The following is a 19,540-nucleotide window of genomic DNA, read 5'->3' on the forward strand; positions in this document are numbered from 1 at the left end:
CCCATGCATAAGCTCATAAGAGTATTTAAAAAATATTTTAGGCCATTGTTTTTTAAAATTAGGGAAATACTAGATTCAATAAAGAACATGTTCTAAACTGGCCTCAAAAAGAAACTTATAATTTTTCACAAGGTCATATCTTAAAATCCTCTCCATAAAAATGAACAAAAATTGCACACAGGATTATTTCAATACTCTACTCTAAACACTGGTCAGTAACCAAACAGTTGTCCAACTGACACAACAGCAAAATGCACTGACATGAACCACATTCACAGCCCAACAGACTTCTTTTGCTGGGTTCCACTTATTCACCTGTACATGAACAAAAATTACACACAGGATTACTTCAATACTCTACTCTAAACATATGTCAGTAACCAAGCAGTTGTCCAAACTGACACAACAGTAAAATGCACTGACACGAACAGCTTCCAGGACCACATTCACAGGCGAATAATTGGAACCCAGCCAAAGAAATCTGTTGGGCTGTGAATGTGGTCCAGGAAGGTGTTCCATGTCAGTGCATTTTGCTGTTGTGTCAGTTGGACAACTGCTTGGTTACTGACATGACTTTAGAGTAGAGTATTGAAGTAATCCTGTGTGTAATTTTTGTTCATTTTTATAGACAGGATTTTAAAATATGACCTTGTGAAAAATTATAAGTTTCTTTTGGAGGCCAGTTTATTTTAAAGAGCATGCTCTTTATATTTAAAAAATGCATGCTTGATTGTTTCAAATGCCCCATCTTACCACTAATCTTAAGAGGCAGATAGTGAATGCACATAATATTTTAATGTGTTGTTTGTCAGTTCCTTATTTTCTTCCATTAATCACCATGGAAATAGAAAGCTTGGTAAAATGGTACTCAAGAACCACTGACCCATTAATCATATTTTATTCATATTGAATTAGATTGATAATATCAAAGTAAATGGCTTAATGATGCTTGTTGTTCAAACTGAAAGGGAGTCAATAACAAAATGGCAAAGTCATGACATATATTATGGCCTGTTTATTTTGTCTATAAAAGTAGCATTTTCTGATAAAATAGTTTGAGCAAGAAAAATGTTGCGCTTGTTTCAGGCACAGCAGACCTCGAGGAACGAAAGCACGACAAATCAAAATGAAAATGAAAATGAACCAGTACAAGCAGAGCGCTTCTGCAAACACCCTCTCGCCTCATGGTAATGTTTCCATGGCAACAGGACCCATGATGGACCCTATGCCCAGCAGGCCCCGTCAGCGCAAGCAAAGCCCCGACAACATCTCAGTGAACTCTGAGGACAGTAATATGTCGAGTACAAGTGACGTGTCTGCGATCACAGCCGCCAGTACAGCCAGTGCATTCTCAACGCAGTCAGAAAGACGGCCAATTAGAAAACTCAGGTGAGTGGTGCTTACTTAAACATTGAGTGTTTAGCAATAGAAATTGATGATTATTGATTATTGATTATCTAATTTTGGATAGGTTTCTGTAAAATTTAATGGGATTTTTTTTCGATAGGTGTTTTTGACTCTATGAATATGCAAATTGAGCATAAATTTCTAGCAGGAATACACTACGCAATATGAGTGTCAACGCAGTACCAGTATATTCCTAATTATTATTGACGGTAGTATCAAATTTTGTAAATTTCTTAGACAAATTTTGACGTGGGGTTTATTTTATTCGGATTAAAGAGGATACTAATGCAGCATATTTATCATAATGCATAGCCACCAAAATACGTAAGATTAAAAATGACCTTTCAGTTTGGAAGAAAAAAAAAAGTTGTTGAATTATTGATATAAATATTCGATATAGTCTATTGGCTACTTCTTTCAATGTCACAGTTACGCTACAGACCATCACGACACTGCTGCATTTACTTTCAGTTGAAATCCTACACATTTTCTGTACAATAAATTTATCATGCTGAATCTTAATTAAGACAATATTTCAGTGTAATAGTATGGCTGGTTGAATCCCTGTTAGGATCGTTATAATAGATGTTGTATTTTTTATTAGGGTGCGGGGTCTATAAGATAGCACACAGATGATAAGCTGCTTTTATGAGTTCAATTATTAAACTAATTCTGCAACCGAGGCTGGAGTTCTGGCAATATTCTTTTAAATAAAATTTGGAGTTCGTAATGCTGCTTCTGATTATATATTCAATGAATTTTTCTTTACTTGAACATGTTCAGTAAATTATTTCAAAAATATTAGGTATTTGAAAATCAGCAGCAATTATAATAATACTTGCCTCATTTTTTTAAATCTGAAAAACACAATAATAATGAAATAATGAATTAATGCCAATAAGTTCTTTGGATATTTACCCTACACAAACAATTTATTTAATTAAAAAATCTGGTTTCAACCTTTTTGGAAAAACTACAACATCATATGTATGAAAAGAATAACATTAGTGGATAACATGTCCATCAAATATCAGCATGAATTATTTAATCAAAATCAGGGGAAACGAACGGAAAATTTAACTTATGACAAAGAATTTTAGATGATGAACTGTTTATCAGCTTAACGATGACTGAAAATGACCAAAATGTTTCCAAATATGACCGATTTTTGGGACAACCTCTCAAATTAATCTCAAAATGTTATATACTGCCATTGTGTCGGATTCAATTTTATGGGATTGAGACGAATAAATCTGAATTTTTAATTATTGTATCATATGCCCAAGTATAACATCATGTGACACAGATTGCGATGTCAAAGTCAACAATTTGATGCCAAAATGGGATTTTGAAAGGTTATAATCTTGATTTTTATCATACTAAAGATGTTGGCAATTTTTTTAAAACAATTAACATATATTATGCAGGGTGTCTCTGAAAAAACTGTACCGCTGGAAATTGTAATAGGCTATTCCATTTAAAATCCACACTACCCCTGTAGAAGATTTTGAAAATATCTTCCACAGGGGGAGTATGAATTCTAAATGGAACAAACACATTCCACATCTCCATTGAAACTCATCCTCCCTCTGTGGAAGATTCAGGTTGAATCTTTCTTAGATGGTGTATGAAATACAAATGCAGCTGCCTAATGTGTTCCTTCCATTTGAAATGTATACTCCCCCTGTGGAAGATATTTCCAAAATCTTCAACAGGGGTAGTGTGGATATTAAATGGAATAGCCCAATGTTTGGATTTTGAAAACTGATGGCTTTGTTCTTGAAATATAAGAATTTTACAATGATTGTTCGTTTTGAATCTCTACTCGGATTCAGTATAGCAGTCAATATACCTAAAGTACCAAGCACTGGGTATTGTGCATGAATGTTTCATTGCACATTCTTTTACTGAAGGAATGCATTCAAAATGAGGTGTGATTGCTATAAATCAAGAACAGAGGGGTACAATTTTGACTTTCAGAAAGTATGTGTTAGCTGCTTTAATAGGCAATAACATACACTATCAGTTCTGTGTTGCATTGCGGTATTTCAATACTAAAAATTTAATTTTATGATACAATTTTTTCAGAGCCACCCTGTAGTATTTGTAAATTGTTGACAGCAGATTCGCAAAGCAAACTAAGAATATACTTTTTTTTAGCCAGAATATTAAATATGGAACGGAAGCCAATTTTGATTTCAAGTTTCCTATGATAAAAACCTGATTCATAGGAAAGAAAAGAAACATTCAACAAGTTATTGAGCAATGACACCAAAGTTTTTGTCACATGTGTTACATTTTTCCTATACCTGGCTCACCCTGTATAATCCCATCTACTGTTAAAGGTCAGTCCTGACTGCCAGAAGTGAATTCAAGTCCCGTAAGTTAAACTCCTGCACAGTCTTTGTTTAGTCACATTTCAGTTAGTTGTCAATGTGTATAGTTATGCATTCAAATTATACAGCTGTTAAAAGTAAAAAAAAAATATTGTAGGAGTCTATGATCAAGTCACTTTATTCATGATGACATTTTTGCTGGATTTTATGCATTTTTAATGCTCTTTACGTGCACCTATTTGCTAATTTACTAGTACTGCATTATCTAGCTATTTTTGTAAGAGGCTTTGATGGCACTATTTTAACAGCATGGTCACAAAGGGGGTTTTTCTATGCAAAATATTTCATCTCGAATACAAATTTCCTGGTATACTTGATGTAGCCATTCTTTAATATCTCTTTTTGATGTTGAATTTTAATTATTATATGTTTTTTTTCTAATGACCTTAATTTTGAAATTAATGCACAAAAAATTGTTTTCATAACACACATCAATGTTTCCTCTGTTGGGTTATACGCATCTTGATTCTGTCAAGCATGGTTTTAATTTTTTTCCTTTTTGTTTGTTTTTTTCTTCATTTTTGTTTCCCCACCCCTATTCTTCTCTCTCTCTTTCATATTTCCCCTTTGCCTGCCATTCGTATTTACACCTCGCTTTGTGTACTTGTTGCTGATAACCTCTGTACATACATACCGTCTTTGTGTCGCTGTTGCTGTTGATGTTGTTTTTGTTGTGGTTTGTCTTTATACATCATATACAGATCCAAGCGAATAACAGTCATACAAGGGGATATGTAAGAACACCATTGACTCCATTCACAAGCTTTTACTAAAGTTTTTTAGAATTTTAAGTAGCAACTAAGGGGAACTCCTTGCTTCCTCAGGAATTCAGATCCCATTTAGAGTCACACTTTGTGATTCATGTGTAAATGTGATTTGAGTTTCTGAGTTGACTCACAGTTGAGTCATTATGAGTTAGGAGAAATTAAAACTGTATGGTAGGGTAGATTGCGTACATAACTGATTTGTACATTCTTTGAGTTGCATCCTAAATATAGACAAAAAAATAGACAAAATTAGTATATTTCTCATTATGTGTTTAGGTCTGTACCCTAAGTAGATGACTTTTGCATTCACATTGAGAAGAGAATAAGAATGATATGTGGACGTGATTAAGGGTGCAGCAAAACTGTGCCTGAAACTGTCATCACTGATGTCATGCGATGAATAGGAGGAACTATATATATATTTTGCAAGAGCAAAATAAAATACAATATAAGGATAAGGTGTCAAGTTTTTATTACCATGGCAACCATGAGAAGTGGACAATTATCAAGGAATGTACAATCACTTTTGAATGATGCACAATTAATTTGTATGTAGATAATTATTGCAGGGAACATACTTATAGAAAGAACTGTGGGCTCTTTCGAAAAAGTTTCTATATATAAGTGGGTATAGCTTTTCTATCATAGTACAGAATTAGGTTCTACTGGTTCTTGTAAATTGAAGTTAGTGGTTGAGAAATGTTTGTATCTGATATAGTTTGCAAGTAATTATATAATACTCTTTAAAAAAGAAAATTACCATGTTTACGCATGCAAAGAATCTATATGCACATTTTGGCTTTGGTAACAAGTGTTTGCGGCATTGTCAGAAAATTGATGTTTATATATGTAGGTTTGTCGAGATGTAAAATGTTGCATTTGAAAAATGCAAATGCTAATTTGCATCGTATCTATTATATTTTTTTCAATGTTTGAACGCACAAGCTATGATGCCCTTAAATGTAGAAAGAAACAGTGGTTATCTTTATTAAGCTATTTCAAAATATTTAGAAAAAATATAGGTTAGGTCTTATGTAGTAGAAGTATAAAATATAATGATTTGCTTGCTTGATGTTCTTGTGACAATCTCATGTAGGAATCCAACATACCAAATAATACTAAACAATACCATATTTCAATTGATACCCTAACAGACATTTTAAGATAAAGAGGCATATTATTAGCATACATGTGTCCTGATAGTCAAATTTTCATTTGTCCCTTTAAACAAAGTTATAGTTCATTGCATAGTTAAGTATAAACTAAGGGGGTGGGGTCTCAAAGTTATACAATTTCTGGGGCTGGGCTAAGATTTGGCTAAGGTTAAAATGAAATTTCAGCAATAAAGTGTTAACAGTTTTTGGGCAAATTGGGGTCATAGGTAATTAGGTTAAATAATAGTCTATAGTGCCAACCACCCAAAGAAAAAAATAATTTAATATATTCTATTTAACACTACTACTAGTAACATACAATGTTACAGTTGTAAAGTAGGTACATGTATTGTCCTATAACTTTATTTTGTAGGTTCTTAATCTGAGCTTAACATGCATATCAAGATCATAAATTAAAGCAAGTTGCAATAAAAAACCCATCGTTGGTTGGAGGCCTCATTGAAACCTGCTTAATTAGGCTCATGATGCCATGGTATGAATGATAATGGCACTTAGCAGTCATTGTACACTGTAACTTTCCACTGCAGCTGAGGAGATATAGTTACTCAGCTAGTCAACCATGTGAGTGGGAGTTACAATGCATTTAATGATTGCTAAGGATATAGCTATGGAGGTACCTAACAAGGCACCGTGTGTCAGATGGGATGTCGGACACGGACAGTAATAGATGGCAGGTATGTAACCGTGTGCAGTGGGTTTAATTATGTAGATAACTAATTAGAGATTAACTGGGCACTATTAATTGATTTAACTTTAAGTTTGGAAGATTCACAAAATAGGCCCTATCACCCCCTGGCAAAATGTGTCACATGAAATCGAACCATTTTGACATTGGATTTTTTTTTCAACTCAAATTAAGTGAAAAATATTTCAGAAGGCTTAGGCTCTCCATAGGCCAACTTCACCTGTTAAAGATCCAATGCCTGTATGAAAATGGAAACAATTGAACAAATATTCTGACAGTCCTTAATCATATGCTTTGAATGATTTTTTAAAAACTGAACGACAAATATCCTATATTTTGTTTTCCTGCGTGACACTGGACGCTTTAAGTAGGTCAACTTACCACAGAAATGTGGAGTCAGTGGACTTTCAAATCTTGTTGTTTTGTGCCGATTCCATTAACCAAGTTAGCACGTGGTACCCAATCCTAAGGATTTCAGTATTAATTCGAAGCTAATTAATACTACCCAGCCAATCTGTAATACAAAATGAGGAGAGACATAAGTGGTGTGAAGTCTCATGAATTAAGCACGACGAATTGACACTTGGTCATCTCGTATCCTGGCACATTTTCATCGCTAATTAAACCATAATTGTAAATCATACCAAGCATTTTTTAGTTTTTGTAATTTTTCCACCTGGTTTCCCCAATAGGTTATGAGGTAATTAACAATTTGAAAGCCATACCACTTTGCCGTGTTGTCTTTGTTGCAGAATTTAAAGCTTAGCTAAAAATTATAACAACATGGCGGCCAATAAGGGGAATTAGAATTCACTGTTAGGTTCCTTCAGAGGCCTTACACTGCTGCTGATGAATATTTCAGTGTGTCGGGTTTGGGAAGGCACGTTTTTACATTGGAAGCTTTTGAAATGGGGGTTGTATAGTGAGGAATAATATTAGATCCAACAAAAGCAAACAATGACGTGACAACGCCATTGTAATGATAACAAGTGTAGCTGCTATCCAAGGAATTCATAAATATATGTTGTATATAAAATATGCGTTTTATGACTTATACATCGTATTATATATATTTCTGCAAATATTTAGACTAGATGGATGATGGAAATACATCACGATTGTATATTTTGTGTGAATAAGATTAAGATTTACAAATTTGAGGAAGAAAAAGTAATAGATGGCATAGATAACATGATTTCATAGCTAGAATGCTGTATAAAGAGCACAGTATGTCACTATCTAAAGCTAGATAAAAAAAAACCATGTTTTTCATAATGTAAATATATTACATTCCTTTTCTATCTTCATTCAAATAGCAATCTTATACGTTTGTCTTTCTTCAAAATAACAAGTATTATAATTGGAATAAAAGTAACATCTTTTGATAATTTATAGGACTTGCATTATTTTAGTCAAACTAAATTTCTTGTTGAATAAGTTTGCTTGTTTTGTGGTAGAGGGATTATTTATTTTAGAAGTTTAAAATTGGTGGTATATATATATATGTTGGTAGATATATATATGCAAGTCACATAGGAGCAAATTGTAACTTGGATTAAAAACTGTAGAACTTAAAAGTGCTTAGATATCTAAATTGACCATCTTGGTTGACATGTAAAAATAATAAGATTTGCCTGCTTTATATTTGCTCAGATTTCAGTGTTACTTAATTGATGTCAAGAACCAAATTCAATATTAATTTTTTTAAATAGTTTTTTTAACTATCAAATAGTTACTCTTAACACATAAATCAGTGAAATACAAATAATATACCGAACTAAGATCATCCATCATTGCATCACTGATGTGTACAATCTTATTAAAAATATGCCATGACTTAGCTTAATTTAATACCAAATGCGATATAAAAACTTGTAAATATAAAATAGCACCTTAAAACTGAAGTTGAAGTAATTGTGATATAAATTACATTGAGAATTAAATAATAAAAATTTGATTAATAGATATAACCTGATTGAAACTTTAAATTAAAAAACCAACTGTATACTGTACACAATAATGTATTTTCAGCAGTTGTGACAGAGCTTGTGGAAGCCCACAAATATGAAAATACTGTATTTCGTCAAATAAACGCCCCCGGGGGCGTTACATTGTCCCAAGGGGGGCGTTTATTCAAGGTCAATTTTAGAACGATAATTCCCGTTAAAACCATTAGGTAAACTTAAAACTCACGCTAAAATGACGAACTATGAACTAGAAACACTGACGGGTTTCCAATCCAGATTTTAGCCAATTATTGATGCTATTATCGACCATGTGGGCAACTTGGTAAGCTTACTTCACAAGATAGCATGGAAATATCAGCATTTTTGAAACATCTTGGTTGAAAAAAGTGGTGGGGGCATTTATTTGAGGGGGCGGGCGACTATTTGATGAAATACGGTATTAGTAATCTCACAAAGATGATTATTCGTAGACACAATGTCCTTATTTCCTTGATGGCCAGTGCCTTCTGCTGTATTGAGGTATTCCAGTTGAAATCCATCACCCCTATGGACGACATGATCTCAATCTCCCACACAGGGGGTATAGATTTTAAAAGGAATCATCTATTCAGGTAATCCATTTGAAATTCACACTCCCTGTGTAGAAGATTTAGGTTATGCCTGCCATAGGGGGTGTATGGATTGCAATTGGCACAGCTCAATATTTCAATTAACATCACAAAGTAAATTTAAAAAAATTCCTATATAGCACAACACTTAAAATAGTTATCTTTCAACTACGTATATGATGCTATTTTTTAAACTTTTATAAAAAATGTATGTTTCTTGCAATGTTACAGCAATGATAACACATGAAACATATTTAGTTTGGTGTATCTTCATATTTGCAACTTGATGTGAAATTCATAACAAACAAAAACTCAAAATATAAAAATAAATATTGTTGAATGATTGGTTAACATAAGTTCTTTCAATTATATTGTTAGTTATATTACAAAAAATATAGTTACACCTAATTTACATATCTAATAAATATATTGTGAGACTTACTAATTTTTTTTGTCTTTCAAAATATCACAATTCAATTCTTTAATGTTGTACAGTTGAAAGTATGTGATATGGTACTCTAATATTTGCCAATGTTTTCAATGTATTATCATAACAGTTACTGAATACCAAAGTACCTATAATGTACACATCTTCATAAATAAGTACATAGCATGTACAAAATGCTCTCATGATAAAGGCAGAATACCTTACTACATAAACTCAGGGGAAAGGGAGAAGCTGGGTAATTAGTGGGAGTAGCAGAGCGGTTATAAGATGGTGAATAGGGCACAGGAGGGGGATTAGAGCATGGGGGAATAGGTATCTGAGTTTCAGGCAAAACAAGCTGTCTTTCGAATTTCTAGGTGATAGGGTTTGTATGATTTTGTTGGATGTGCAGGATTATACCTTCAAACAGAATGCACTGGAGATCTCCCTGGGAGACCTCAACTTTAGATATTCTGGAGAATTCAGTTAGGATATTCGATCATTTAATTTGCTATGTATAAAAAATGAAGCAAGAGAGGTTTGTACTAAAGAGATAAGACTCAAAGAGTATCAACCCAGAATTGCCATGTGCGTAACTCTCACAGAATTAGAGAAGGAGAACCGGGACTCCCTATACTGCCAAGTACAATCGCACCATCAGTTATGGGGTGAAAATTGTGGGTATTCGGGTTCTTGCCGACGGTGCGCGGAGACGAACGACAACAATTCTGCGTCTCATCTGAATCGTCTTATTACTCGCCTTCATCCATGTCGCTTGCATGACAATCGAATGCCTCGAGTGCATTCCGAGTGAAACCGAATACCCTCTATTTTTGCTCCATGCATGCCTGTATCAAGATGGCGGCCGAGTCCCGATTCTCTGTCTTTAATTCTGTGCCATCTTGGATTGTCACACAAGGAGACCAAAATAGTGTATTTAAGCTTGGGTGTTATCAAGGTTTGGGTGAGAAGCACTTAGGAAGTTTACCAGGCGCATGATAAAATAATCGGGAGGTACACTATTTGCCCTCCATAAGTGACATGTAAAGGCAGAGTTAGTACTCTTTGGGTCTAATTTCTTTGGTTTATACAGATACATGAGAAGTATATACAGGGGATTTTAAAAATCCCACAAAATGAAAAGAAAATTTGTAATTTTTGGAAGATTGCAGGATTTTCATCAGTAATTGTATATAAAACAAATTATATAAAACCATACAACAGAGCACTCTTTCTTGTTCTGATATAGTACAATAAGGCAAGTTTCAAGACTATATTCTGAACAAAAGTATTTATTTCAAAAATGCACTTTACTTTAAATTGGCTAACTACTCTGACCTGACCTGCAGAGAGATAATGATGTAAAGTTTGTATTAAGTTTACAACTCATATCAGGGGAGACATGAGATCCCTTAAATTTAAGGGGTAGGCCTATGAGTAATCATTTTGAACACCACAAATCCATCTCAAATTTGGAACTTGAGATTTGGTCCACAATCATTGGGTTGATAGCTATTCAGTACCTATGGTGTCTTGAATTGGAAAGAAGAAGAGAAGGCAGTAAGATGTTTGAATGATATGCAATTAAAGATAGTATGGTGTTAACATGGTTGTTGTTTTAGTCAGGGTAAAGACAACCTCATCTCTTTCAGTATTAATAGTTTTATACAATGAGTGCCATATACAATATACATATACCTCACATAAAATAATATCTATATTTTAGCCAAATGGGCTATTCTGGTTGAAATCCACACCCCCTATGGAAGACACAACCTTAAGAGAGCAAGTTGGTGCAGCAGTTGTTCCCTTGCCTTGAACCACTGAGGTCCCAGGTTCAAGCCCCCGGCAGTGCCACAGGACTGTATGTGCACTTGGTTTATCCTGATTCCATGCTCGCTCTCAAAGGTTTTCTCTGGGATCTCAGTTTCCTCCTGCTTTCAAAAAATCGGTGATTAGTTGTTTGATTATCAAAAAACTTCCTTCACCCCAGTGGAATTTGGGGAGCTGTCCAGATAATTGGTGGATGTTACAATCTAAGTGCGGATAGGTTTGCGCCAGGTTCGGCTGCAACTGGCCTAGTTGATGCGATCTGATTGTGATGATTCACAATGGCAGCAAAATTACAGCGCTTTGAATCCTCCAAGATCTGGAAAAAGGTGCTATTATAAATCTGAAATTTATATTTTGTCTTATTTTAATCTCCAACACAGGGGGTGTCAATTTCAACTGGAATAGCTGAATAACTTTCTAGTCTGATCAAAAGTTGAATAAAATACAAAAATGTGAGACATTAAAAATGCAGGTCATTGATGTTCGTAACAGTACCTCAAAATAAATTTTCAAACTATTATCATGTTCTACATTAAACTAAAATAAATGATATAATAATAAAAAAAGAGCTATTTATACATAAATACATAAAATGAAAAAGTACTAAGTGTAATTTTAAATACTGAACCACCTCACAATTATGTAGGTGCTAATGTATGTGTCCTATATGCTATAATTTATAACATGGACTTATAGATGACATGTTAATTGCATACAGTTGCGCCATCAAAAATGATTTCTGAGTATTTTGATAGCAGTGCTTAATTTACATTATATAGTATCACAAAATCAGTTAACTATGTGTTTTTTGTGTGTAGCATTTCAATATAGAAATAACAAGTTTTGTTAGGGAGATAAATTGGCAAAACATGATAATTTTTGTTGAAAACCCCACCAAATCTGTGTTAATTAGACATAATGAATCACACACTTGCAATAAATTTGCTGATCATAGTAATTTATCACTAGTGCATTCAATGTTATCAATATGCCATCAGCCTCTAAGACAGTACCAAGTTACGTATTTACTTATTAAGTCAAAGTTAATCAGATGTTGCGAGCAGAAAACATAGGGGCAGTCCACACTGGAATGTAGATCCAAATTAATGTGGACTTCCAAAATTCAATGTGGACTAGTGTAGTGACCGTCTGCATGGCGCGAATTTTTCACAGTTACGTGCAAGTTTTGCGATATTTGAAAGCAACCGTAGCGCTTGAATGCATGTCATGCAATGCATAACAGAAGCGCACCTTGTGCGTTGCATCGCAAGAAGCAGTAAAAGTCACGCTGGAGAGCATATTAATTTGGAATGCAATGCAGGACAAAGTACACATTGATATTGATCAAGTTGATGCGCATTGATGCAGATTGATGGAGTGCCCCAGAGTAAATTCCACTTAGCTCGTCAGAACATCCTTCATCCATCAGTTATTGGTATGGCTGGATGGCATTTTGAACATGGTAGTTTCAACAGCTAGAAAGGTTAATCCAAGATCCTGAGATGAATTTTATGAGGCTATCACTATCCTAATAGTCAAGCATCGTCACTTATATAATTTTATCGCAGAATTTGCGCGTATTGGGATGGCAATATTGAAAATAAAAGACAAATATATGCACAATTTTACTTAAGTCTTTTTTCACTCTAATTTGTAAACTGTAAGGGATATTGCATTAGATAATATTACAAGTATGTTTTAGAATAGACTGTATTTGGGATTGCCTGATCAATCTACTATTTGTATATTTCATACTTTTATGTGGAACCACTTGTATATTATTATAAAACTACTTCTTGTATGTGTATACAAATTATTATTCTATGAAATCATAACTTCTTTCAAATTTGTTGGTATTATTAGCTCTATGTATTCATCCTTCGATATCTACTATTTTTTTTGTAATTTGAAACTGAAATAATTTCACTATAGGGAAATTAACCATAGTGTTAGCTTAATTTGCTGTTAGAAGCTGATAAACCGGTCCTATACAGGGTGTCCCAGAATGATTTATACCGGGAAAGATGGAATTTTTTAGGTATGAACGGCATTTCTATTGGTCATATTGTTTTGCATTTTAAGTTTTACATATATTTAGCTTTCTCAGATTTTTTAGATTTTAAAAATTGGACGTTTCTAGTAGAAGTTAGAGAGGATTGCGTAAAAATGGTGAATTTCAAGTTTTGAAAAAGCAACCTATTTTGAAAATCTGTATAATTACTTCTACTAAATAGTCGATATATATTTATTTATGATGTTACGAAGCAATCCTTGTATGGGATAAAGGATTTGCTACGCTTGAGTGACCTTAAACTATTCTTTCTTTGGCCTCAGTTTTGGAGACAATTATTGCGGTGTGTGAGTTTCATCATTTGAAATGCCGGCAGAGATGGATTATTCATAAAAGTATAGAGAAGGTTCGTCCTTAGTGTCACAGCATGCATTTATGTCCACAGTATATGGGCAAACCTACAATGAAGAAGATTAAAATTTACTGCGGAGGATCGTTGAGGAAGTTATATCCTCTGTAATAATGACATTTTTGGGTAAAAATTGTGGTAAAAATCACATAAAAAGTATGTTTTTCAACCTAAATATCTGGTGTCATATTGAAATGTTTCACTTAATCCCATATCAAAAATTATTTAGCATTGTAAGCTCTACATCTGTGCCAAATTTGGTGTATTTCCTATAAAAGAATGTAGGATTTCTCCAATATTGCACAATGCGGCTGGACGATGGTGATAAAGAATCCATGTGTTATGATGCCTTTGCACTGTTAATTACACACCTGCAGTTTTCGTCCATTTTCAGTAATAGCAATGCCACGCCAAAACGAATCAAGCTATTTCCATGAAAGTCACAGAATAAGTAGGAGACATGTGTGGCATTGTATTGCACTTATTAAGATTAGATACACTGTTGACAATATATTTTTAAAATTTTGTTCAAACACGGTATAAATCACTCTGGGACACCCTGTATAACATGCACCACTACACATGTTGGTGTACATGTTGTATTTAGATGACAGCATTTTAAATATGTTCACTTTCAAAATGACAAACATCTAGGACAAGTATGTAGGCTTACTTAATAAACATTCTGCAACCTTTTGGCTTTGCACCTTCAAAGCCAATTCACTTATTTACCTTGCTACTGTGGATTCAAAAGAAAAACCTAAAATCTGCATAAAACTGAAGAACCTTTAGTAAGCATTACCTTCATCATAGTTGCTGTGATAATTTTCAATATGTGTACATATTTAGTATCCACAGGCATAAATACAGGTAGCACATGGACTGCACATGTAAATTACATGCATTGCACATGTACATCACATGGCTTTAAAGTATATGTCACATGGACTCTCAAGCTCTGCAACATGTAATAGCTTGGGTATGCCATATGCAGACAATACACTAAGCTCCACATGTAAGGACAGGTATAATCATTGCAAAGGCTATGCAGTTTTTTTCTAATATTATTTTTCTTATTGAAAAAAAACCCTATACTATTACCGTTATATATGTAAAATAGCTAGAACAAACGCCCATAGGCATAGAAAAAAATTGAAAGTACAATAGTTTAATAGTGAACTTTGCAGAAACTTCTACCTTTTTATTATAATTACCAAGTTCAAGGTCACACAGGTCAAGGAAGATGAATATTATGAGAAACACAAATGATTGAACGTATTTGCAACAAAATACTTCAGAAAAACGAGCATCATATTTCACATTTTAAGAAACTATAATTCGCTGTGGCAAGCGGCATGACGTATCAGCCAATCACAAGCCTTGATTGTGTCCGTTTGTCTACAATGCGTTTGCATCACACTGCTCAGCAGCAAGCGGCATGACACTATGAAACTTCTATCTAATTTGTATTACCCAACACACACATACCAGATGTCTCGGAATTTATGTGCCAGAATATGCCTCTTTGTTGGTGTAACAAAAATGGCGATGAGGTAACCATGGTAACATGCCTATGTTGGGCAGTTCATTAGAAACAGTGATGCAATGGGCTATTCCAGTAGAAATCCACACACCACTGTGGAAGACATGACCTTAATCTCACACATAGGGGGTGTAGATTTTAAATGGAGTTACCTATTCAGGTAACCCCATTTGACATTCACACTCCCTGTATGGGAGATTAAGGTAATGTCTTTCACAGGGGTGTATGGATTTCGGTTGGAACAGTCAAATCAGGTGTGTAAGGAGGGGAAAGAGCACCCAAAGGGCAACTTTTTACCTGAATATCTTTTTTCAAGAGGACAGCTACCCCCTGGTTATGTCACACCACTGGGTGAAACACTTTACATCGTCCATACATGTTGTTCAAAATGATAGAGTATTCTTTTCACACTTAGTCCAATATATCTGCATAATAATGTAAAGCATTTCCTATGTTGCTAGATAGTTAACCTTTTTGTCCTTATAGTTCTGATGCCTTTGAAGAATTTTCCTTAAGGCAAACACTAAATAGCACTGTGCATAATGCTATATAGGAATTCTGTCATTTTTGATGTCAGTTTGGCACCAAAAAAATGGGGATGTGTTGCTGAAATGAGTCCCACTGTAAGTTGAACTGAAATATGGTAGAGTTAATCCAACATTTAAAATGTTCTAGAAATAAGCAGGTGATAAAGGTGATAATTAGCTTATGTGTGCATGACTATACAGAGCTTGTCAGCCTACATTTAAGCATGTAGGTTAATTTGTCACTCACTTCTGTTCAGTGACATCAAATTTACATCACACTTACAGATGCTACTGACATTCACATGAAATCCTATTGTCTGTATTGTATTCTGTCAGATGTATGCTATGGTGTGGATTGCTGTTCCTCTTAAAGAGGAAGCCCGCTAGAGCAGTGGGGGTGAACCAAACCTGCCTGGTTATCAAATTAATCAGTGATAAGGTTATCTCTGAATTTGACAAATGCAAATTGATGTTTTTATGTTATTGCATCAATTAGCACCTGTCAAATTCAGAGATAAGCTCATCACTGATTAATTTGATAACCAGGCAGGTTTGGTTCACCCCAGAAGAACTGCTCTGGCGGGGCTTCCTCTTTAAGATTTTCAACTTGGACAAATTAGTCCAATGAGCCACAAAAACCAAAATTGTTATTATTATTTGCTTTACTTTTTCTCTATTATTGGGATGAAGAGCTCTTCCCTCTTTTTGTCAAATGCTTGAGGTGGGGTGGAGTTGGGCATTCTTCCTTCCACCTGACATTGCATCGCCTAAAATTTCTAGTTTATAATATAATTTTAATTGCAAATTAAAAATAAGGGACACTACCTGCCACCTTAATCTCAACCTAACACCTTAACACAACATAAACATGCTGTGATTCTTACCTTTTGCCTATAACCTCTGACCCCTAACTGTTATCCTTACCCTGAACCAAACTCTAACCTAATTAGAAAGAAGTGTCCCTTATTTGAGAGTCTTTGATCATTTGCCATTGAGCTATTCCAGTTGAAATGACCTTATTTTCCCACACAGGTGGTGTAGATTTCAAATGGTGTCACCTATTCAAGTAACCCTATTTGAAATTCACACTCCCTGTATCATGTGTGTGGGAGATTAAGGTCATGACTTCCATGGTGGTGTATGGATTTCAACCAGAATAGCTTAATAATTTCTTGACTTGATGTGACAGTATTTGCTTATTTTGCTAGTTTATTGATGTTTTTACTTCTAAAGTTTCTGCAGAGTTCATTTTAAGGCATAGTATAATATAAAGATTAAAAGCTTATGTATGATCGGAATTTAAACAAATCTTAACGAAAACATGTTGTATACTTTCAAGAACATCCAAAAAAGTAAAATTGCATTCATAAATTAACAGTAGGGAGATTTGACTATTATTAATTTCATTTAGTCACTCCTAAGTGAACGCTGTGTGCAATGATAGTGACAATTCTTGCTAACAAAAATTTTGCTTGACAAGTATTTCATAGAATCCAGAGATTTTTTTTCAAGCATTTGTGGTGCTGTGGGAATACTTTCTTTATTGCCAATTCAAATTGGTGCTGCTTCCATGCATTTGGACCCATTTCATAGTCTATTATTGAGTCAATGCTGAGTCTGATTTGTAAAATTACCCTAACAGAAGATTTCTTAGAGCACTAAAGCAGCTACAGTGAGTATCCCATCATGCATTGCAGTCTATCTGCTTACTCCATAGAAAATATATACAAAATACAAAAAAAGAGTAAGAGCCGCTTAAATATTGAGAGCTATGGATAGTTTCACAATAATTTAGAGGTAATTTTATTTAGTCAAATAAAAAGTCCATGCACCACTGATTTAAGTGAGTAATTGAAACTTGGAAGTAAGGGATTTTGTGTAGCCTACACTTCCTATAACACATGCAGTTCTGTTATGGTACTGCAAAGCATGATGGGGTACACCTATCAGCTGCTGCTGTGGAAGAGTACAGTACTGCGCTTTGCCAATTTTGCATTGTTTCACTTGTCTTTATTTTTGTGGCATCTGCTTGGAATGCGAAAAATATGAAAAAATGTAACACAGAAATTTTACAGTACATCTGAAACAGCATAGAGTCAAGCCAGAGGATGATTTAAGGAAGCCCCATCATGCACTGTAAACGTGTTATCACCAGAGTTTCAACTGCCACTTTACTTTTCAAATCCCATTGAATTCTGTGCAAAAGACGTTGTTTAAGAATTGTGCGTGTGTCATTATTAGTTGGTCGATTTCAGATCTGAAGTGATGTATGCATGAAGGATAATTCACACCTTCTGTAGGTAACATAAAATGTGAAATCGACCAGCATTGTGAATGCTTGTTTTTATTGTAAATATATCAGTCCAAATTCAAATTTAACCATGGCCGTCAATGCAAATGTGCGAGCAGTCATGTCATGTTCACTCACACAGCTGTGCTAACCGCAAGTCAACACAGTGGCGTGGTGGGAAGTGCTTAAATCATCCTCTGGAGTCAAGCTAAGTTGCAGTAAAAAAATACCCATGATGCAGCGAAAATGAAAAAAAAAAAAAAATCAATGGCAAAATATTTCAATATGACATGTTTTCTCTTCTAAAATTGTCTAAATTATGGTATAATGAAGAATAAGAGGTACTCAATACTTTATATAAAATTTCTTACCAATTTTGTCAATTTCCAATTTATTGTAGATGATAGTTACAAGAAAGAATTTCTATAATTAAATGTGGCATAACTTATCACCGAACATAAGTTTATTTTGTTTTCCATTTCATTGTTTTGACAATAAATAAGTTTCTACAATGCAACCTTATTGTTGAAAGTGAAATAATTCCAACCTAACTAAACCAACCAAGTGTGATAGACAGAAGGAAATAGAGGCAATGCCAGTGATTGCAGTCAACATGCAACAAATTCAAATAAGGCCAAAAAAAGAAAGTTTGTCTCAAAGCTCACAAGTGGTTTGAAAACAAATGCAAATGTAATTTTTTTTTAAATTCCCAACTTGGTATCAACTTAGTATTTTTATAGTATTTTGAAATTTAAAAAATTTCTGTATTTGAAGAGCTTTGTTTCAAAACCCTTACATCCACTTTTGGCAGAAATTGAGTTATTGACATGACATTATAGTGTGGCTAAAAATACGCATTTTGGTGGTTGTTTGACCTTCATACCACTTTCCCTTCCGAGATATGGTATATTTCCGTTTGGGAAATCTTGGGGAATTTCCGAAATCTGAACATAAAATGAATATAGAATTGTTTTGTTTTAATTTTTGATGTATACTAGTAGCATGGAATGTTCTTTACCTATTAAAACCAAAGAGAACTGTTTTTGGATCACTATGTTTGAAAAAATCATTTTAATTAACAAAAGGTGTAGCTTCGAAAATACTCAAAAAATGCCATTTTCCCGAATTTAATTAAAAATTCATAATTAAAAAGTAAATGAGATATTTCAATTTTTCTTTTTGATTTTGAAAGCATTAGTCAAGTTACATAAAGTAGTGCAAACAAATGGGCTCAAATATGATTGCAAAGGTGGTTTCTAGAAAAGGGTAAATTTGTTTTGTTGCAAAAGCCCTTACATCCACAAAAGGCGCGATATAAAAGATATAATAAAATAAATAGGAAGGCTTCAAAATTGTACCAAACCTATTCTTTTAGTTTCTATTCATCAACACCTTATCCAAACCCAAATTGAATCAAATCGAACCAGTAATACTTGCACAATTAAAAAAAGCTGTTTTTCTCAAAAACTCAAAAGTGGATGTAAGGGGTTTTGCA

The 19,540-nt window shown here is 34.0% G+C and overlaps 1 protein-coding gene across 1 annotated transcript in view; it reads left to right on the plus strand.

The window, feature by feature from the left end:
• LOC140150241 (uncharacterized) overlaps window positions 1-19,540 on the plus strand; it is a gene marked incomplete at its 5' end in the record, with an annotated part of 102,873 nt that overhangs the window by 74,671 nt on the left and 8,662 nt on the right. Inside the window, 2 exon segments of the mRNA XM_072172246.1 lie at window positions 1,087-1,109; window positions 1,112-1,389. Coding sequence (XP_072028347.1) covers window positions 1,087-1,109; window positions 1,112-1,389 — 301 coding nt within the window.

The sequence above is a fragment of the Amphiura filiformis genome, chromosome 4 (genome assembly GCF_039555335.1).
Source record: "Amphiura filiformis chromosome 4, Afil_fr2py, whole genome shotgun sequence".
NCBI lineage: Eukaryota > Metazoa > Echinodermata > Ophiuroidea > Amphilepidida > Amphiuridae > Amphiura > Amphiura filiformis.